This window comes from Halichoerus grypus, chromosome 4 (assembly GCF_964656455.1).
Source record: "Halichoerus grypus chromosome 4, mHalGry1.hap1.1, whole genome shotgun sequence".
NCBI lineage: Eukaryota > Metazoa > Chordata > Mammalia > Carnivora > Phocidae > Halichoerus > Halichoerus grypus.
In genome coordinates this window covers 74989217-75012516 of record NC_135715.1, presented here as the reverse complement: position 1 = coordinate 75012516, position 23300 = coordinate 74989217, and the positions used below count along the sequence as shown (strand labels likewise).

Sequence of the window (23300 nt, the reverse complement as noted above, 5' to 3'; positions counted from 1 at the left end):
TAAAAAAATGGATCAAATGACCTTGGACAAGTCACCTCACCTCTCATCGATTTTGTTTCCTATGGAAGAAGGTGTGTGTGTGTCTGTGTGTGTGTGTGTCGCGAGCTAAGTATTCCTAGGGGCTTCTTACAGTTTTAACATAACACTAATTAGAATTCTAGCCGGGCTGGGGGTTAGGAGTCTGGATTTCTTTTCGTTCCAGGCCCTACACCTTAGAAATACCTGTTCCTTGAAGAACCGATACAGATCCCACCAAAATAGACACAGAACAGAAACCGAGAAAAGATAGGGAAGTTTCTGGACGGTTCTCACGGGACACTTGCACCGCATGACAAGTGACAGGTAAAATAGGTAGCAGACTGGCACAGACAGAAAAGGGTACCCCAAGGCGCGCCCGTCTCCTAGGAGAGCCCCCTAGAGCACCGATCCATGCCCCCTCCCCGCCTTCTCCGCCACCTAAAAGCCCCCAGTCCCGCTTAACGGTCCAGACTCTTCCCAGCCGCGGCCGCAGCCCGCTCCTCCTCCCGCCCAGCTCCTCGCCGGAGGGCCGGACCCCTCCCCCGCCGCCGCCGCCCGGCCAGCGGGGCCCGCAGCGGTGGCGTTCGCGGGCGCTGCCGCATTGGCCGGCGGCTGCGGCACGGACGGCGCAGCCTCCCCGGGCGGCGGCCGCGGCACAGGCGCCGGCGCTCCCGGCTGCCCCGCAGTCCGGTCCAGGAGCGCGCCCACCCATGGCCCTCGGGCCGTCGCTCCTGCGCCCAGCTCTGCGCGCAGCCTCCGCCGCTCGCCCGGAGGCCGCCTAGCCCCCGACTGGAGCGCGATGCCGAACGCCTCTGGCCTGGACAGAGCTCTTAAGATGTCCCTGCCACGAAGGTCGAGGATCCGCTCGTCCGTTGGTGAGAGGGGAGGGGCGCGCGGCGGGGAGGGTCGGCGGGGCGGGGGCGCGGGCGCGCGGAGGGGAGCCACCGCCCCGCCCTCCGTCCGTCTCCCTCCGCGGGGGCCTGTCGGTGGCCGCCGGTCCCCGCGGCTCCGCAGCCTCCCGCACCTGAGGGGCGGGGCGGCCCAACACCTGCGCCGCCGGGAGGGGGCGGGGGCGCCGGAGACCCCAGTCCGCCCGCGGGGCTGGGGTGCGTGTGCGCGCGCTCGGTGTGTGTGCGTGTGCGTGCGATCCGCGGCGCGCATGCCCGGCCGCCCCTACGCGGGGGTGCCCCGGCCCCCGCTCGGTGGGCGCAGAGACCGTCTGGCGTGTGCCCTGCACCCGCGCGGTGTTTGCTGCAGAGCCCTAGGGAGCCAAAGGGTCACAAGAACGTTTGTCGCTAGCTGGGCCCGCGGGCCTCGCTCGCGACCACACGCACAGCCACCGCACACCCCACACTGCACTCAAGCGCCCGCGCGTAGGGACGCCAAACCTCTAAAGCCAAACACCCCCGTGCTTCAGACGCAGCCCCGCGGCCCCTCACGTCTAGACACTTGCATTTTGTTTCGTACAGACATATTTAGAAACCCAACTCATGTTAAGCTGGATGTTCTGTGATTATGATCCACGACGGGTTACCTAGACCCTTAGATAATGAAACATGGAAAGGGAACTTGAGGAATGATTCGCTTCCCATTTCGGGACTGCCTGCAAGTTTGTAGGTCGATCTTCGATGCGAGGAAGGGACAGGGTTTGCAATTTGGGGATGGGGCACTTGTAATGTTTGTGAGGTTTTTGTTGTTTTGAGAAAATAGGCATATGAAAATAAACGACTTTCCTATTTCTGTAGTTGAGTCATGTGACATGGAAAGAGCTATCAGGTCATTTCGACGACCAGTGTTTCTGAGTAACGTCAGGGCACCTTCAGATCCACCCGAGGAGAATCCCAGTGTGAAAGGATCGCGGGACTGAGGGCTGAGGCTAGCCTGTGGGGAGTGCGGGCAGAGCAGGGAGACCATCTGGGAGGGGACAGCTCTAATCCAGGTGCCAGATGGTACCTGTGGTAATGCTAGGGTGGAAGGGGGGGAGTGGGCGTGTCCTCCGTATGTTTGAAGGTAGACCCAATAGCATTTGTTCATGATTTGGATGTGAGGTTTCAGTAAAAGGAGAATCGAAGCGCGGGGGGGTGGGGCGGCTAGGAGGAAAAAGAAAGTCGAAGAACGTGTCGCTCACCGAGATGGGGAAAACTGCAGAAAGACCAGGGCTCTCATTTGGGGGGGGGGCGGGGGGCAGGAATTTGGTTTTGAAGTGCCTGCGAGAGAGCAGAGAGCGGAGTGGAGATGTTTACATCTCTGAGCCTGGAGTTCAGGGGAGCGGTCTAGAGCAGAGATATAAATTCAAGAGTCCTCAGCTTGGTGGCTGTGTGACAGAGCAGTTAATAATTTTTGAATGAGGGGCCTGCATTTTCATTTTGCAGTGGGACCTGCCAATTATGTAACCAGTGTGTATAGACGTGGCTCAGAAGAGAAAGATCCTTGGACAGAGGCCTGGGTACCTGGACATTTCAAGGTCAGGGAGGTTAAGGCGACAGCTGAGAGGATGGCCAGCGAGGTCGGAGGAAAAGCCCAGAGCAGTGTCCTGAAGCTCAGTGAGCCCACTGTTCAGAAGGCAGGGGCGCTCAGCCATGCCCAGTGCTGCGGGGAGCTCGGGAACAGCGAGACCTGAGAAGAGTCCCTCATGGGAGGGCACAGGTGACCTTGCAGAGAGCTGTTTTTGTGTAAGCATGGGCAACAGCTTCAGAGAAAGAGAGACATAAGAGGATATTGGAAACCGCAAGTCCAGAAACTCTTTTGGGTGAATTTTGTAGCAAAGGGGGAAAGAGCAAATTGAGTGGTAGCTGGAAGGGAAGATGTGAGTTCCAGAGAGGCTGTTCTATTTTAAAACTAGTATTACAATCATACAGTCGATGGTGTGAGTGTCAAAGTAAGGGGTTTTTAGGGAGAAAGGAGGGACAGTGATCTGAGATCAACAACGAGGAGCAGGGTCATCGAAGCAGAGCAGTGAATGCAAGAAGTCCAGAGGTGGGGGAGATGGGGCATTTGCTGCTGAAAGGCTGCAAGTTCCAGAAGACAGGAAGGTTCTAAGAGGTGGAGTCTCTGTGAAGCATTTGCATATGGTGTGAGGAAGAAGGGGGGCCTGGATAGTGTGGGCTCCGTGGGGACACTCCTGTGAAGGAGGGTGAAGGGACTGATAGGCTGAGTTTGGATGAGGACCAGGGCAGATGGAAGTGCTGGGGCTGGGGATACGCGAGGGGAGGCTCATCGGTGCTGGAGGGATGGCCCAGGAGTGTCCTGAGCGCTGAAACCACTTATTTCCAGTTGACAGACTTGTGCTGCCATGAGTGGGACGTTGCCATCAGCACAGCCAGCGCTTAAAGCTTTGGGTACCTTTGTTACCCATTCTGCAAAATGTCTTCACTCCTTTTGGTCCTTTACTTCTCCACGTGTATTTTTTTTTTTTTTAGATTTTTAATTTATTTTTTGACAGAGAGAGACGGCGAGAGAGGGAACACAAGCACGGGGAGTGGGAGAGGGAGAAGCAGGCTTCCCGCCAAGGAGGGAGCCCGATGCGGGGCTCGATCCCAGGACTCTGGGATCATGACCTGAGCCAAAGGCAGACACGCAACGACTGAGCCACCCAGGCGCCCCTCCACGTGTATTTTTAAAAGAACCTGTTTTAAAATGAAACAAAACAACATCCTTTTAGAATTTTGGTTAAATTTGCATTAAATTTACAGATTAGTCTGGAGAGAATAGACATTTAAAAAAATGTTGTCCTTTTAACCATAAATGTGGTTATTTCTCATCATTTCTATGTGTCTTCTTTTAGGTCTTTTATTAAAGTGGTATAATTTTCTCCATAGATTTCTATGCATTTTAAAAGGTTTATTCCTAGATATTTCTGTTATTAGAATGAATGGGGTTATTAAAAATTACATTTTTAGTTGGGTTGTTGCTGATGTCTAGGAAAGCTATTGAATTTTTATGTTGTGTATCAACAACCAAGTGAACTGTCATAAATTTTCAAAGTTTAGGATTCTCTTAATTTTTTTTGTGTAGACACCCTCATTATCTGCAAATAATAATTTCATTTCTTCCTTTATAATTGTTATGCCTCATAATATTTTTCTTATTTGATGATATTTGCTAGTACTGCCAATAAAAAGTTTAACCCAAGTGCCGTTCTTGCTTTGCTCTTAGAACATTAAAGGGAATGCTTCCAGGATTTCATGTGCAGGGTGATATTTGCTGTTGCAGTTAGTAGTGATCCATGCACAATTATCAATGGACAATTAGGTTGCTTCCATGTCTTGACCATTGTAAATAATGTTACAGTGAACCTGGGGGTGCTTATAGCTTTTTGAATTAGTGTTTTTGTTTTCTTTGGGTAAATACCCAGTAGTGAAATTACTGGATCATATATCATTTCTATTTTTAATTTTTGGGGGAACGTTCGTATTTTTTTCCACAGGGGCTGCCCCAATCTACATTCCCACCAACAGTGCACTAGGGCTCCCTTTTTTCCATATCCTTACCAACACTTGTTAGTTCTTGTCTTTTTTATTTGAGCCATTCTGACAGGTGTGACATGACATCTCATTGTGGTTTTGATTTGCATTTCCCTATGATGAGTGATGTTGAGCATCTTTTCATGTGTCTGTTGGCCATCTGGATGTCTTCTTTGGAAAAATGTCTATTCATATCTTCTGCTCATTTTTAATTGGACTTCTTTTGGTGTTGAATTGTATAAACTTCATACATTTTGGGTATGGTAGTTTCTTATAAAGCTGAACATGCAACTATCATTTGATACAGCATTTGTAGTCTTGAGCATTGATTTCGGAGAAATGGAAACGTATCTTTACACAAAAACTTTTTGTGTAAAGATCAGGGATACATGAATATCCGTAGCAGCTCTATTCATTTAGCCAAAATTTGGATGTCCTTTCACAGCTGAAAGGATAACCAAGCTGTGGTACATCCACACCATGGAATACCACTCAGAAATAAAAAGGCACCAACTACTGGCATACACAACAACTTGGATGGGTCTCCAGGGAGTTGTGCTGAGTAAAAAAAAAGTCCAAGTCCAATCCCAAAGGCTACACATCATTTTATTCTATTTATACAACATTCATGAAATGGCAAAATTATAGAAATGGAGAACAAATTAGTGGTTGCCAGGAGTGAAGGAAGGTGTGGGGATGGGAAGGATAAAAGGCTGACACGAGGGATCCTTGTGTTGATAGAAATGTTCTGTATCCCGACTTAACCAATATCAGTATCCTGGTTGTGATATTGTGCTGTAGTTTTATAAGATGTTTCCATGGGGGGGGAAGCTGGGTAAAGGGTGCACAAAATCTATTTTTCTTATAACTGCATGTGGATCTAAAATGATCTCAAAATAAAAAGTTTAGTGGAAAAAAAAGGTAAACCATCGTAATTGTTATCAAAAGAAAATAGTCATCATATTTCAGGTCTGGCAACGTACTCTCAGTTCAAGACATTTGAGTGATAATATTATAATTTCATTGATATAATTGCGCTGTTCCCTCAGGGCAATTAAATTGTTTACCGCCTGTTTCTGTAACACGGCAGAACCTCTGGGTTTGAGGAGCTTTTGCTCGGCCCATTAGCTGCTGTTTGATGTATCTTGGTAGGGTCTGGGGCAGGGGTGAACTCAGACCTTGGTGCACTCCCCTAAAATTATTCTCATTTTTTAAAATAAACTCACAGTGAAAGGATCAAAGACCACCATCTGCTTCAAGATTATGTGCTCAGCTGCATACTATTTAGGAAAATAATTCTGGGATTATTATTTTTTGCTTATGAGATATCTTTGACTCCTTCCTTAATCTAGATATTCAATGGTACTTTTGCAGATTCTACCTTTCTCCAAATATATATTCTGTGTTAGTGTCTCAGACATTTTACCAGGTGGTGGGAATGCAAAGACTAATAAGGGCTGGTCCCCCTGCCCATACAGAGCTTCCAGGTGGCTCAAGATCGAGCCTTTCAGTCCAGTAAGGGAGGCAGAGTGGAACTGGAGTTGTTGACTTTAACCGTATATGCTGAGTGCCTCCCGTGTGCCAGGCAGTGCTCCTGGGGCCGGAGGAGGAGCGGCGAGCGGAGCAGGTGTACTTTCGTGGGGCCTGTGGTCTCGCGGTGGGTTACAACCCACGGGTTAGTGCTCTCAACTCTCTTATCCTGACTCGCTCTGACACTCATGGACAGTGACACTGGTGGATGGTGATGCTCCAGAACAGTGCACACAGATGAACAGTGAAGTGGGTGTGTGGGGGTGGAGGTAAGGAGGGAGGACCGAAAGGAAGGGGAGTTGTTTTTATAGACTATGGTTGTCAACAGTATCTAGGGAAGAAGCTTCCTCCCTATCTTATTAAATTTAGGGATTTGGCTTAAATGATACAAGATTAGCAATGAAGAGCTGGTGGGCAGTAAGCACACAGACCAAATACAGAACCCGGAGGAGAACACATCTGCCAGAAACGGCCCCTAGTGTCCTCTTCCAAATCCTACGTTGGGCCCAATTATGTCTTCTGTCCTCTCCTGGTCAGCAAAGGTGTTTTTCATTGTGTTTTGTTTAAAAAGCATTCCTACACGGACTTAGGTTTCCCACAACAACCTGCCCCAAGCTTCAAGGGGATAAGTAGGAAAAGGAGGGCAGTTGAAAGTAGAAAGAACTCTAATATTAGAACGTGAAGGTGCGTTGGAAGCCAGAGCTGGTGTATTGAATTCAGAGCATGCAGATCATGATCTGCTGAGTGAGGGGGCACGAGCCACTCGCCTGAGGTCGGCAGGCGGCTCCTTCAGCACCCGAGTGCCCACTTTGGGAAAGTGAAAACCCTCGGGGTCGTTTTGATTGAAGATGCACTTTCAGTACACTTAAACAAGGAAGTGGTCACAAGATGTCTTACTTACAAATCCCAGAAACGGGGTTGGGGTGCAGTGAGCTGGGGGAGGGGCAGCCCTTTATCCCAGGTCATGAGTGAACAGGAGACAGAGAACAGGGTACAAGCACCTATTACTTCAAAGGTGGTCGGGGTGGAGGGCACTAGCTTTTCCCGACCTTAACTCTAAGTGGGTATTTTAAAAGGTGCCTTGGGACAAGCAAAGTGAGAACTGATGGTGCCCTCCTAAACTCAAGTCCATCTCTACATGCCCAGAGCCTGGGTACGAGTTGGTTTGTCATACCGTAAAATACCTAGGCAGCAACTCAGAAACATAAACGTTGTTTGTCCTCACAAAGGGCTGGATGACATCTCAGAAACGGCTTCATCGTCCAGTTTCACAGAGGAGAAAAACAATTCAGAGACATTCCTTGTTTACTGCTTAGTTTCCAGCAGGACCAGCTAATCCCCGAGCCCAGGGTGCTTTGGGCCCCCTCCAACGCGCCTGGTTCAAAATCATACCCAAGTTGAACGGAACATGTTCTGTTTTTGTCTTCTGTTCCTCAAATGGAAATACATAAAGACCTGGGCCTAATTTCCCCTGCTTCTGTTTTCTGTACCATCTATCCTGTGGGTACTCAATAAATGGAGCCCTGACTGAGCTCTGTCATGGATTAATTTTTGAACTTGGTCTAATGGTCTAGATTATGTTTGGAAGTTTCTTTTTGGCGGTATATATCAGGGTTAAAACACCTAGCTTTGGGATCGGAGAGAATTGGATCCAATTCTGTATGACATTGGAAAGCTTCCTTTATTTCTATTACAGACATGGATGAAAATCAATTTTGTACTTCATGGGGTGGTTGTGATTAGTGAGTAATGTGTATAAGAGTGCGTGCATTAATTATTTGATACATTAAGAGAACTTTGATGTAATCAAACTTATATTGACAATATGTCAGATCCTTCTCACGCTGCCCATCATCATTCAAGGTAAACTCCTGCACCCAGATACTTACCCTGCAAGCCAGCAGGATTGGCAAAAACTTCACTTGTCATTATTTCCCCCTCAAATCTCATGAGGAGGCCTAACTAGGAGTCATTATTGGAGCATTAAAGCATTCTTTGCATGTCATTATCCAGGTGTATGTGATCACCCACCAAGTGCTTAGATGATAGATAGAGAATTCATCCTCCAGTGTCTCTGGAGGCTCTCACCTTTGGTTCATTTGTCCTGCCTTCAAGGCCCTTTTTTACCCTACATGTGGCCAATAAGCCCCTCAGTTGATGGCTTCACTTGCTTAATAATTGATTTTCCTTTTACAGTGGATGTTTCATCTTAAACCCTTCTCTGACAGAGGTGCCGGCTAGACCAAAGCGTTAAATTAAAATTATTCTCTAAAAACGTTTTCAAATGGTTATGGGAGGATGTGTATAGAACACCTTTAAAGATGAGTTTCTGCCCTTCCTCCTTGGATCTTTACATTTACTAAATATAACCCCTGGTCAATACAACACTGGATACAAGATATTATTTACATCCACTTAGGCCTGCAAAGGTGCTCAGGGCAAGTGTTAACAACCATTAAGAAAGACTAAAAATAGAAGTGATCTCATATCCATGTCCTGGGAATTTTTCGCCATCATTAAGGGCAAACACAGGAACAAGACCTGGGAGAGAGCCCTTGCCAGGATAGAGCACCAAGGAAGCAGGGATGGTTAGTGGCTCACGCAAAATACCCTGACAGCGCAGAGGGACACAGTCACACATGGATACCTGTGTCTGCCTGCAAAGATGTGTTCATAAGAGTGCACGAATAATATTGTTCATTCATCAGCAGTGATTGGGGAGGGCTCACTGTGTCAACATATCACCATAGATGGTGTGTGTGTGTGTTGTGTGTGTGTGCACATACTGTTTCTGTGTGTCTCTTGCTCTGACAGCTCATCTCTTTGCTCACTGTCTGTAAGAATCAGAATCTGATATAGCATCACATTTCTCCCTAAAAAGTGATCTAATCCTGATTAACTTTGATTTAGAGGTTTTACATTTGCAAGGAAGTTTTCCAGTCTTTCGTAATCATATGCCAAATAATAAGCAAATGTCACATTTCACACATTTCGGTGAAGTGTTTGGGGGCTGGTTCTCCCTCTTCTATCTCTGGAGATACTGTGTTAGCTGCAATCAGCACTGAGGCTCCAGGATTACTGTAAATATTTTAAGTACATTACCAAGACTGGTCATATGGGAAACGAGGGTAAGCAAATACTCCATGGAGGAAGGACCTCTCTACTCGGACATTTGGAATCTCATTCCAGATCCTAAGTTCAGGGAGCGTGGCTTTCTTCACTGGCCTTAAATGATGCCTTCATATCACAGAGAAGCTCATTCACATTCAGAGGGAGAAAACCATACACTGCTGCTGAGCTGTTCGGCTTCGTGCTCCACAGGATCAGCCTCTTATGAACTATTTTTAGCCACATAACGATTATCCTTATTTAAGGCTCTTTTCCATTTTCTTTTTGTTTTCTTTATTCTCAGGCACTGAGGAAACAGAACTTTGGTTTTATGACTACAGAATTTTTATCTTTGGACCCCCAAAGAGGTAGTTACTGTTTATCTAGCAAACGAAGTGACCTTTTGTCCTCTGAAATCTCTGGAGCCTCGCTCAGCAGCTGAGTTTGACCAAATTCCTAAGGGTGTAAGATATCGTGCGGTGTTTCTGTTGTGCCCCCTGCCCCGCAGTCCTTTCCCCAGATTACCTGCGCTGTGCACTGGCGCTGGCGAGAATATTAGAAATACGCTCTCTGGATCCTCTCCTCGTTCATGTTTGTGTTGACCCTTCCTGATGCTTGGAAATGCGTCTGTTCAACTCTATTGAACTCTTCCACTGTCTAATTTTCAGATGTTCAGGTGTGGGCCAGTGTTCTTCTGGAAGGGAAGGCACCAGTGTGGGCCAGCTGTTGAGGGGACCTTAGGTAAAAATAAATTGGGCTGGGTGTAAACACAAGGGAAAGATCGCAAATGCAGGGCACGGTTAGGGGCTATTACAATATTCCGTGTGAGAAATAATGAGGGCCTGGGCCAGGGCAACACCAGAGAGGGACTGACTGTGGGAAGCGCAGCTGAGTTGGAATCGACAAGGTGCAGAGATGGAACCAGGCAGGTGGAGAAGTCTGTCCATCTTTGCCTGCCCACTATTTGTCCTTTAAAGCCCAGATACTTTGCAGAGAGTTAGCAACAGTCAGAGTCAGACATTATTGAAGTTGAGGGTGACTTTCTAGATTTCTGCGGTCCCAGATGGCTACTGAGCACTTGAGGAGTGAGTCAGACTTAGACATGCTGGAAGTGTAGAAAGCACACTGGAGTTTGAAGACTCGCTACGGAAAAAGAATCTGAGCCATCTCATTAGTAATGCTTTATGTTTTTTATATATTGAAATAATATTTTGGATAGGTCAAGTTAAATAAAATATATTATTCCAATTATTTTCTGTTTCTTTTTACCTTTTTTTTAGTGTGGCTACTAGAAAATGTAAGACGGTGCATATAGCTTGGATGACTCTGCATAGATGATCTTGTCCAAACATTTGTGGTGTTGGACATCCATTGACTATTCATAGAATTGCAGACTTTCAGAAATAAAATTGTCTAGGAGCCCAACACCCTCCTTCCTCGGGCAGGAAACCAAGGCTGTGGAGGGTTACATTCTGGAACTTGCCCAGCATTCCAGGGGTAGTGACAGCCCAGAGCCTGTGTCTTTCCACTCTTCCAATATTCTTTTCAGGGTTATTTTGTCTTTCTTTTACACTGAGTGAAAATCTCTCTTGGACACAATCTATGCAGTCCACCTTAAGTTTATTCTGAATATTAACTGGCTCATGGTACGGTAGGCACCCCCCTCCCCCACGTCTTCAGTTTTGCTTTGGGTAATTTCAGTCACCAGCAGTCAAAATGCCGTCTGGAAACAGATGATCCTCGTTCTGGCCAATTGATGGAGGGTCAGTAGTAGCCTAACCCCACATCACAATGCCTGTGTCACTGACCTCACTTTGTCTCATCACGTGGGCATTTTATCATCCCACATAATCACAAGAAGAAGGGGGAGTGCAGTGTAAGAAGATATTTTGAGGGGGAGGCCACATTCACATCACTTTTATTATAGTATATTGTTGTTACATTGTTCTGTTTATTAGTAGTTATTAATCTCTTACTGTGCCTAATTTATAAATTTAACTTATCACAAGTGTGTATGTATGTGTAGGAACATCATAGTATACATAGGGCTCAGTGCTATCCACAGTTTCAGGCATCCACTGGAGGTGTTGGAACATGTCTTTGTGGATGGGGGCGGTTACTGTACTGCACAATTCTGTTGTATTTCTCTGAACCTAACATCTAATCAAACCTACTTGCTTGAGTGTTTGTCGTCTGAGATCATCAGTCAATATTTGCAGAGAGGATCTTCAAATATTAGGCACCTGCAGTTTATGATTAAATGAACTTTTGGCCATGTGCTTCGCGGTCTAGAGCGATCCGCTGGCAAATCCTACCCACCCGGACGACAGCCTCCCTTACAACCAGTGGGTGTCTCGGTATAGATCTCCTCTTCCCAGAGGCCAATCAGTAATTGGAGTTGAGTTTTTTAAAGAAACACATTTTAAAAATGTTTCCCTCTCAGTGTATATTTTCTTCATAACTTTCTCAAAAGGGTGTCCCCCAGAAATGGAGAAAGTAAACACAAAAGAAAAAATAATCCAAGGGCTGTGTTCAAACACCATTAGGCTATCAGTGGCACTGAGTCTTGTTGAGAAGACAATGTAGGTTTTATTACCAGGGGATTAAGCTGGGCTTTTGAGATTGTTCCTGTGCTTTGAGTTTTTAGGAATTTCTTTTAACATTGATGAGATTATGGGCTGTGATACTAAATACAGGCTTGGTAACCGAGATGATACTTGTGATGTTAGCAGTCTGATTATCTTGTACCAGTGGTGTGTGGTTGTTTTTCCTTAGGGGTATGATTTTTTTTTTTTTTAAGATTTTTATTTATTTATTTGACAGAAAGAGCACAAGCAGGGGGAGCAGCAGAGGGAGAGGGAGAAGCAGACTCCTTGCTGAGTGGGGAGCCCGATGCGGGGCTCGATCCCAGGACCCTGGGATCATGACCTGGGCCGAAGGCAGACGCTTCACCGACTGAGCCACCCAGGCGCGCCTAGGGGTATGATTTGACTCAGTCTGTGAGTCTGTGTAACGGAGAGCTCTGTTGTCTGTCGTCTCTGATATATTTCAGTAGAGGTCTTGGCTTTATGAGCATGGCTGGAGAGCATGACTGAAGATACCCGGGGTAGGAGAGGTAGTCCATAGTTCCAAGGCTGCCGTCCAGGCTCTTTCATTGACAGGATATACCAGGGCAATGCCAGCAGTATGGTGCTGAGGCAGAGGAGAGGACATCTTGGATGTGGTGACAGCTCTGCCAACTCTGAACTTGGTGCTGTGACGTCACACCGTGAGGTCAGCTCTGTAGTGTTGCACTGCGACAAATGCATAATGACATGCCCCCACCATCACAGTATCACACAGCACTGTCACTGCCTTACAATGTTCGTCCTCCCCTGACTCCTACCCTGGCTACCGCTGATCTTTTTACTGTCTCCGTAGTTCTGCCTTTTCCAGAATATCATTTGGTTGGAATCCTATAGGATGTAGCCTTCTCAGATTGGCTTCTTTCACTTAGTGATATGCATGTAAGATTCGTCCATGCCTTTTCATGGCTTGATAGTTAATTTTTTTTTTTAATCCCTGAGAAATGTTCTGTTGTCTGGATGTACCACAGTTTATTTATCCATTAAGCTACTGAAGGACATCTTGGTTGCTTCCAAGTTTTGGCAATATGAATAAGCCTGCTGTAAACATCTGTGTGCAGGTTTGTGTGTGGACATAAGTTTTCAACTTCTTTGGGTAAACTAGATCATATAATGAGAGTATATTTAATTTTGTAAGAAACTGCCAAACTGTGTTCCAGAGTGGTGGTAGCATTTTACATTCTCACCAGCAGTGAGTAAGAGTTCCTGCTGCTCCACATCCTCACCAGCATTTGGTGTCCTCAGTGTTTTGGATTCTAGCCATTCTAATATAGCTGTTTTAATTTGCAGATCCTTAATGACACATGATGTGGAGCATTGTTTCATATGCTTATCTGACTATCTGCGTATCTTCTTTGGTGAAGCACCTGTTCACATCTTTTGCCCATTTGTAACTCAGGTTATGTGTTTTCTTATTGTTCAGTTTGAAGAGTTCTTTGTAAATTTTTTTAAATTTTTTATTGTTATGTTAATCACCATGTAAATTTTTGATACAAGTTCTTTATCAGGTATGTTTTGCAAATATCTTCTCCCAGTCTGTGGCTTGTCTTTCATTCTCTAAGTGTCTTTCCCAGACCACTTTAATTTTAACAAAATCCGACTTATCAATATTTACTTTCATAGATTATGCTCTTGTTTCAAGTTTTCTCTCTTTTCTATTGAGAGAAAAGCTATTACACATAATAGCTTTTTGAAACTTATTATGTGTAAACTTATTTTTCTAGAGGCTACTATTAAATTGCGAATTACACATAGTATTTTTCCCCCTAACAGAGGCGAGAATTAATCAGCACGTGTATCTTTTTCCTCTCCACACTGAGCCCGGCAGACAAAAAGAAGACAAAAACCTTGGCAGTTTGACTCCCTCCCCCACTCCCTTCTCTGCTGAAATCCCCTGTGTTGGCTCCAGAGCATAGTTAACCGGTGGTATTCACTGCTTTCTTTGCTCAGCAGCCTTCCTTGTGTGCCATTCCGCATGTTGGGGTAGATCCCTTAGGATCTCCCAGTGACCATCTGTGAGTGTAAACTGATTCTTCCTGTCCCCGAAAATGCTTTTATGTCATCCTGCCCATTAAGCGATAGTTTTGCTGAATACAGAGTTCTAGACTCAAAACTCTGTTCCTTCAGCACTTTAGGGAGATCGCTTCGTTATCTTCCTGTACCCAGATTTGCTGATGGGAATCTATGTCCATCTGATTCTTGTTCCTTTGCCGCGAAGCTGTTTTCCTTTTTGATTAGATTTTAATGATATATGTGTCCTTGATGTTCTCAAGTTTCAATATGATGGTCTAAGTATTTTCTTCTCCCCATCAAATGCTCAGCACTGGAGGGCCTTTTAATCTGAGAATGCTAGCTTTCTTTTGGGGGACAATTTTCATCTGGTGCTGTCAGTCACCTGCTGTGTCCCCCCACCCCCATCCTCCCCCTTCCTATCTGCAACTTCCTCCACTTGGCTGTGGGCACTTCTGTCTCTCCCTGCAGGTTCCTTAATTGGTTTTATACTCCTTACCCCTTAATGCCCCATTTTGGTATCATTGCTTGGTGTTACCTTTCAGTTCACTAATGCACTCTTCAGCTTTGGCTTTTCTTTTTTCTCCTTAGTTTAAATATCTGTTGACTTTTTATTTCAACAGCTATGTGATTTCTTTCATGGTCTCTAACCGATTCTTTTTTCAGAACAGTCTAGTATCGCATAAGATATTGAACACTGTCCTTTCCTGGAGGATGTGAATTACACATTTCAAAGTCTTTTTCTGATGGTTTTATCATTTGAGTGTGAGTTCTTTTTGTCCTTTTTATGCTGTTCATGCACTTAAAGTACCTTGTGATTCCAGAACTCATTTTTTTTTTTTTTCAGTTGAGGGTCCCTGGAGGGGGCAAAACAGAGCTGCAGGGAGTGTCTGCACTGTCTTCAGTGAGTGCAGGACACACACACACACACACACACACACACACACACCCCGCCCCCCCCCCCCAGGTGGGCTGCCTCCGCGGATGGTGTGCTGAGCCTCTTTGCTCCTCATTCCTTACATGTGAACAGCTCTGTGTCCCATGAACAGGGGAGGCTCTCTCCAAAGGAAAAGTATTGGTCAGTTTCCAAAGGGCCTGTGTGTCTGTGGTTTAACCCTCGCCCGGTGTCCTACGGGACCACAGTAGCCATGCGAGTTGTGTATCATGCTCTTTCTTTTGCTGCCGAAGGGAAGCCACCACAGTACTCTATTTTCATTTGGTCTGTGCTGTAGTTTAGGCTGAACACAGTCCTGACTTCAGGCAGTGATGCAGCCCAGATGACTCCAGTCCGACCTGCTTCTGAGTTCTCACCCTGACACATCCTCACTGGGTGTCCATGGGGAAGTTAGTTACCTGACTCCATCATCCCCTCTTTCCTCGTTCATAAAATGCAGGTGATAATAATACCCACCTCACTGATTACTGAGACCTTGAACAGGATAACCTAGGGAGCACCTACCACTACCCGAAACTTAATGTTACTCATTAGTTATTATAAAATTAATAATTAAAAACAATGACATAAAATGCTACTGTAATTATTTCGAGAGTAATATGCTAGGGATATAGGGCTCTGACCCTCCATTTTATTTTGTCCATAAGTAGATTGTTAACTTTTCTCCACTTAATATGAACTCTATATGGATACCAAAGTCTTTGTCTGGAAAGTCAAATGACAATCGTAGTGGGCTTAATTTTTGTCTTTTAGAGAGAGAGAGCACGCGAGAGCGCATGAGCAGGGCGAGGGGCAGAGGGAGAGGGAGAGAGAGTATCCCGCTCACGGGGAGCCTGATGCAGAGCTCGATCTCCTGACGGGAGATCATGACCTGAGCCGAAATCAAGAGTCGGATGCAGAGCTCGATCTCCTGACGGGAGATCATGACCTGAGCCGAAATCAAGAGTCGGATGCCTAACCAACTGAGCCACCCAGGCTTCCCCAGAGTGGGCTTAATTTTTAAAGAGCATTACAAAATTCTCGTATCAGCAAATGCATTGGAGAATTTGTCTCTTCTTGTGAAGCAAGCCAATTTTCCACCTGATGAGGGTGCTTTGGTAAACTTAGAGGAATAGTGACCATGCAGAGCCCTGCTACCCAACCTCCCTGTGCCCACACTGGCCACTGGAAGGGATACGGGCACGCCGAGTTGGCACCATTGCAGACTTGTACTTCTTAACTGAAACTATGCTATGCTGAGTAGTAGTTTGAGCACTAATAAGGATGAATGTTTTTCCTCTTGGAATCCAAATTGTCATTTCCTCTCATCACTAAACATGGAAGGTGTGACAACCTCATACACTCCAGATTCTGAAATAATTTAATGGTGTCTCTCTTTTTTTTTTTTTTCAACCTTGATTTCTGCCACAGAGCACATCTTTCAGGGACCTTCTGGCTTCTCAGCTGATCTTGTAAATACAACATTAAATCCTTTTTCTCTGGACTCTCAGGGGAAAATGTTCCCATTCCTTTAGCATTGTAAATAAAGAGAACAGGCTCATTCTGTGCTTGGAACTAAGGCACTGAACAACTCAAGAAAACATTGCCGAGGTGGTCAGAGCCTAGAGAGCCATTGAGAATTTCTCAGAGCGGCGTGAGCGCCATGAACCTCCGGCTGTGTGTTTTAGCAGGAATTAAAATTGTGCAGATGGTTCTGTGTGGCAGAGTCTAAATGAACATGTTGTTTCCACATCTTAAACTTTTCTTTGCCCTTTTTTGTTTATATGTATTCATTTCTAAACACTTGCCTCTGCTTTTGTAGGTCACCCTGAGGTGGGCTGTGGGTCACATGCACATTGTACATTGGCTTTAGCACTTTTCTGCTCTGGGAGGTAAAGCCCTGAGCAGGTGGAGAGAGAGATGTTGGGCCAAGCCCTGGAGGTGTTCACCATGCTTCAGGTGGGTGGGCATTGGGTGTTTATGCACACCTTCACAGCCTTGGTATGTCACTGTTCTCTAAAATGAGTATAAATAAAAACCTTTTCACCAAGTTACTTCTGAAGTACCTGAAACAGCACTTAAAGCTATAACTTCCTAAAACTCTAATGGTAATTTTGTAGTTATAAGAGTTTTTGTAGGGCGCCTGGGTGGCTCAGTCGGTTGAGCGTCTCTGCCTTTGGCTCAGGTCATGATCCCAGGGTCCTGGGATTGAGCCCCGCATCGGGCTCCCTGCTCGGTTGGGGGGGTGGGAGAGAGACAGGGTGTCTACTTCTCCCTCTCCCTCTTCCCACCGCTCCCCGTACTTGTACTCTCTCTGTCAGATAAATAAATAAAATCTTAAAAAAAAGAAAAAGTTTTTGTAAATGAGAAAAATGTAATAATAGGTGTTTCTTTTCTTTAACCTGAAAGTATTTATATGTATTAAATACAATGTAAATGTTTCCCTATAGTAAAATTTTTTTCTCTTTATTAATATTATTAAATATTTTTGTGGTCCCAGTTGTTCTGGTAGAGACATTGTTGTGGTATCTTTCTCAGTGTGAGAATGCAGAAAGGAAGACAGGCAGGCAGAAAGGGTCCTGCCTCAGGGACAAGGTGGAAAACTTGCTGGAGGGCAGGTCAAGGACTAGGTGGTGCCCGCTGGCAGGAGAGGGGGAGGGGTGGCCTGGACACAGGAGCAGCTGCATGGCAGGGGTGGGTGGAAGGAAAAGTGCCCACTCAGGTGTGCGTGGAAAGTGTGCTTCAAGGAAATGCCGCTCTACCTGTTTGACAGGAAATAGATTCACCGAGGTGGCCACGAGAGATCTGAGAGGAAACCAATTAAGAGTGAGGGCAGGGGCGCCTGGGTGGCTCAGTCGGTTAAGCCTCTGCCTTCAGCTCAGGTCACGATCCTGGGGTCCTGAGCCTGCTTCTCCCTCTTCCTCTGTTCCTCTCCCCGTTTGTGCGCACTCTCAAATAAATAAATAAAATCTTAAAAAAAAAAAAAAAAGAAGTGAGGGCAAAGCTCTGCAATGTGAAAGAACAGCATTCTGCTGCTAACATGGGGTTAAATGAGCACAGGACAAACTACTTGCCTCCCGTCACAGACTAATTCCCTTTAAAAGGGTGTGATAAGACAATTTAATTAAGATAGCAGCTCTTCATGAAATTTGCGGGAATACAGGGAGAGAAGTGGCCATTGTTTTATTTTCAGTTACTGAAAATAGGCAAGTTTGGAAATTGGAAATCTCAGCATTTTAGATGTAAGGAGAATGAAATAGAAATTGTTGGATTTTGTAATGTTACAAATATAGGAATGTGATTTTGTTGTGTCTCATAAACAAACTCTGGGCTTAATTGAGGTCAGTAATCATGGGAAAGGATGTAGCAGCCCCTAACCCAAGCACTTTCTGGGAAGCATCCTCCACCTGATCTAGATTCACTTGGAAATCTTCAGTCTCATATCTTATGTGATGAATCAACCAGAGAGCTCCTGGGGGTGAAATATGCGAATGATGTAGAAAATCTGAGAGGCTGTGGGAAAAGTGGTGATGAACAGAGAAAGGCATTGGTGAGCCTGTTTATCATACTCAAGTTTGGATTGAAGAAGTCCGCAAAATAACTTCACCTAGCTGGTTTTCACTGGAAATCAACAAATAATTATTGAAACTTTCTTACTTATAATGTGTCAAGCAGTGACCTGGATACTCTGTGGCTGAAGGAGGCATGATACTACATAGTTCCTGTTTCCAAGGAATTTACCATCTGGTTGGGGAGATAAGACCTGGACATGTAAAAAGGAGGTAATAAAAATAATATTTCAAGACAATAATAGAAGAGGTGCCCATAGGGCATGATTAATCACTGAGTGAGTTATGAGGATGATAAATGGACACTTGAAGCAGAGCCTGGTCAAGGTATGCTTTTCAGAGCAGGACTTGAGTGAGGTTTTTTATTTTTTGGCTTTGTTAAGTCAGGGTAATTAAGGTATGATTTCCATACAGTGAAATTCACCCTTTTTAGGTGTGTAGCCTGGCTTGATGATTTTGACAAATGCATACAGCTGTGTGCCATCTTGACACAGACCATTTTCATCACCCCTGAGTTTCTCCCCTGTCCTTTTGTGGCCAGTTCCCTCCCCTATCCCAGCTCCTGACAGCCACTGGTCTGATTTCTGTTCTTGTAGTTTTGCTTTTTCCAGAATGTCAACAAATGGAATAATATGTATTGCGTTCTTTTGTGTTTGGCTTCTTTTGGTTTCTGCTTTTGAGCTTCATCCATGTCCTTTGTATGGCTGACTAGCATTTTATTGTATGGATGTACCGCAATTTGTTTATCTTTTTACCCATTTCCTTGAGTTAGGTTTAAAAGGATGGGCAGATCTAGATGGAGGTGGTAGTGGGGAGGGGACAGGGCAACTCAGAGGTACAGTGGCATGAGTTAGAATAGAATGAGTTTCTGAGTTATATCCTGAGTCTGGGCAGAACCAGTAAATCAGAGAGGAAACCTCTTGATAGGAGGATTTATCTGCATTTTTATTATCAATAAGTCCAGCTTAAGCCTTTCTTCCCTCTTTGTAACTAACCAGCAGTAATTTCTCCCTACCCTAGACTCCTATTATTCTGTCCATCTTTGCCCATCTGTTTGTCCATCCATCCATCCATCATTTATCCATCAATTCTCCCATCATCTATTTATTTATTCTGTTCATTCATCACTCAGCCTTCAAAGTGCCAGGCACTGAGTTATGATCAGGTTTAGCAAATTAAAAATCATAACCCCTGCCCCCTAGAAGTTCTTAGTCTAGTGGAGGACATAACAGGAACATCAACAATTAGCAAAGACACTTATATAATGATTTGAATTGTTATTTAACTTTCGATGTGGGTCCTTTTGGGCAGGAAGATCACCTTACCCTCCATTTTGGAGGCTTGAATATCCTGAGATAGTTGAAGCCAGTTAGATTAGTCTTGGTCTTTGGGAAAGAGACGGAACCTACCTGTATCGATGTTTACATTTTCGCCCTTGTAGGATGCCATACAGAAGAATCTTTGGCCAAGGTGGGGACCCTGAGCAGGCTGTTTTAGCGGGTGTGGGGCTCAGGAAAGTCACAGCTGACTGCAGTTACATTTTACTTGCTACCTATTTGTGACTGAGAAAATCGTTTGAAAAATGCCAATAAGCCAGTCTATCGTAATATTACAATAGTTAAGTCCGTGAATTAAAAAAAAAAAAACCATCAAATTCCATTGCGTGGGGGTGGATGGACAAAGGCAGCCAGGAAGTCCCCGGGTTCACTCATGTAGTGCTGAACCCAGGCAGTGGGAGGTGTAGCTAGGCTTATGCCCTGCCATGGTGGACATTGGTGTGGCTCCAGTGATTGATGGTGAGTCTCACACCGGCAGGTGTCTGACACTCCAGTCAGAAGAAAATTCTATTGCTTTTACACATACTGTGCCTTTCCTTTGTACATCTGCACAGGTCCATCCAGACCCAAATGTCCCCTCCTCCATGGAGCCCTTCATGGTTGATCAAGATGAATGAGCTTTTCCTTCCCTAAGCCACCCTGGCATTTTATGCTCACCACTTTTAAATTCTTATATACTTTTTTTTAACCTTCTCAGAATTATTTACATACTTTTTTTTATTAGACACTTTCATGGGTGTGTTTCTCACTGTGGGCTTCCTTTTTTTTTTTTTAAAGATTTTTTAAAAAAAATTTTAAGTAATCTCTCCACCTAATGTGGGGCTCGAATTTACAACCCTGAGATCGAGTTGTATGCTCTACTGACTGAGCCCGCCAGGAGCCCCTGGGGTTTCTTTTCTTAATAAATTATTTACTTTGGAATAATTTCAGAATTACAGAAAAGTTGCAAAGATAATACAGGGTTTGGTATGTCCACTGAAAAAAAAAGCCAACTTCAAAGTAGGTTAGTAAATGCTTTATACGCTATCTTTCCTAGGACGATAGCCCAGGAGACGGTATCTCAGATTGCTCTGTAAGACCTGCTCCAAAGCTTGTCGGTTTACAGGGGATTATTCACAAAAAGCCGAAGGGGTGTATGTGCTTGTCTGCCGTTCTCCAGAGCGTAGTTGCACGTCACAGGGTTTGCTTGCTTGTAGAAATTAAGGCTTACTGATTTCCACGTAGATGCGTGAAAGACCCGTAGGTCATCTTAACACATTATGTTTCTTCCATATCTGATTGTTCAAAAATATTGCCTGTGTGTCTCCCCTCAACTGGTGTTCTGGTTCTTGTTATTGTTGGTTTCTCCTTGAGGTCACCTGAGAGGGTCACAGGAGGCTGACCTCAGTCACTTACTGCAGTTTGAGCTCACAGCTGTATTCTTCACCCAGCTTCCCTTATTTTAATATCTGACGTAACCGTGATGCATTAATCAAAATACTGATTAACAAAACTACACATTTTATTTGGATTTCCACCAGTTTTTTTCCCTGCTGCCCTCTTTCTGCCCCAGGATCCTGCCCAGGATCCCACATTGTGTTTAGTGGTCATGGCTTTTTCATCTTCTCTCATCTGTGACAATTTCTGTCTTTCCTTATTTTTTTATGAACTTAGCAGGTTTGAGGAGTACTAAGCAGTTATTTTATACAATGTCCTTCAATTTGGGTTTGTCTGGTGTTTTCCCATGATTAGAAACTGCAAACTGTCTTCCAAAGTGACTGGGATCAGCATTTTGCATTTCCACCAGCAGTGAGAGTCCCTGTTGCATTTGGTTTTGTTGTTGATTTTAGCCATTCCAGTAGGTGAGCAGTGGTACCTCCTTGTGACTTTAATTCGCATTTTTCTAATGATAGATGATGTTGACAATCTTTACGTAGGTTTATTTGCCATCCATATATCTTATTTGCTGGGGTGTCTTTTTAGATCTTTTGCCCATTTTTAAATTGGGTCATTTGTTTTCTTATTCAGTTTTTTAAATTGGAGTATAGTTGACATATATTAATTTCACGTGTACAACACTGATTCAACAATTCTATATATTACTCTGTGCTCACCACGATAAGTGTAGTCACCATCTGTCACCATACAGCGTTATTGCAGTACTATGGTCTATATTCCTCATGCTGTACTTTTCCTCTCTGTGACTTACTTATTTTGTAACTGGAAGTTTGTACCTCTTAATCCCCTTCATCTTTTTCACCCAACCCCTACCCTCTGGCAACCACCAGCTCTCTGCATTTATGAGTCTGTTTCTGTTTGTCTTTTGTTTGTTTGTGTTTTAGATTCCACATGTAAGTGAAATCATATGGTATTTGTTTCTCTGTCTGATATTTTTTGAGCCTGCTATTTGACTTCATCATCTTGAGGGGGTTCATCTGGGATTCATTACATTTTGTACGGGTCTTGACTCCCATAGATGCTCAGTACACAATTTTTGAAAATCTCATCTAGGAGTGCCTGGGTGGCTCTGTTGGTTGAGTGGCCGACTCTTGATTTCGGCTCAAGTCATGATCGTCAGGGTCATGAAATTGAGCCCTGCATCAGGCTCTACACTCAGCGAGGAGTCTGCTTCTCTCCCTCTCCCTCTGTTGCTTCCCCTGCTCACACTCACTATCTGTCTCTCAAATAAATACATCTTTTAAAAAAAATTTCATCTAAAAGAAAATAATTTTCCCTCTACCCTTTTAGGTTCTTGACTGAGACCCCTCTCCTTATGATAATAAAAGATCAATTAACAGAAGTAAACAATGAATTTTAATTACATGTGTATGTACTCACAGGATCCCCACAAAGATGGGAGGCTCAGAAGGCAGCCAGATGACTAGTTCCTGAACTAGGAAAGGTCTGGGGCTTCAAAGAGGGGAGGCGATTCACAGGAAGGCGAGGAGAGGAAATACTTGGCAAACAAAGGCTACCCTTCAGGTAATGAAGTTATTTCTGGCAATAGCTCTCTTCCTGGTATGGCCCCATTTCTAACATAAGTTTCCCTTCCAAAAGGGTCACTGCTATTCTGTTTTCAGAGTTTTTCCTGTGTCTGCAGTTTCTCAAAATAATCAACTCAAAATAATCCTTATGCCAAAGGGGCATATTTTGCGGTGGTATTTTCTGTTGCCCTTCACTAACAGGGCAGTGGGGTTAACTGGGAAGAGTCTAGGCTTCCACATCTGGCAGACTGAGGTTGAAATTCCAGAGCCTGGGTCTGAGATTTTGGGAAAACTATGAAGCTTTTCAGACTTGGGCCATCAACTTAAAACATATGACTACTATCTCATGATCATTGAGAGCAACTAGCCTATATAGACAGCACTTGGCTTTTGGTGGTTACCCCATAAATAACTGCTTTTATTGTTTTGGTTGTTGTCAAATAGTTAAGTGAGTGATCAGTATAGTTATCATCACCTGGTAAGTACATCTTTAACAGGTTGGAAAGATTCTAGTAGATGGTTTTGGTTTTCTGGGTCTCCTTTATGGGCCACAGATGGGTGGATGCATCCTCTGCAATGTGATCAGGCATGGCCTGATCTGGCCACAAGTAGGCTGGGGAGGGGGGACAGTCCAGGGGGAGGGGAGCTCCTAGCTCATTAGAAATTAGTGGCAATGCAGGGAAGTTGGCCTCAGGCAGACATCAACAAGGGGGTTGCTTTCAGATAAGCCATTAAGCCATCCAT

At 44.7% G+C, this 23300-nt stretch overlaps 1 protein-coding gene across 1 annotated transcript in view; it reads left to right on the top strand.

Moving 5' to 3' along the window:
* The first annotated feature begins 611 nt into the window (after positions 1–611).
* Positions 612–23300, top strand: part of LOC118544814 (phospholipid-transporting ATPase IB) — a 581647-nt gene continuing 558958 nt past the window's right edge. Inside the window, exon 1 of the mRNA XM_078070549.1 lies at positions 612–893. Coding sequence (XP_077926675.1) covers positions 818–893 — 76 coding nt within the window. The 5' untranslated portion in view covers positions 612–817. The remainder of the gene's footprint in view (positions 894–23300) is intronic.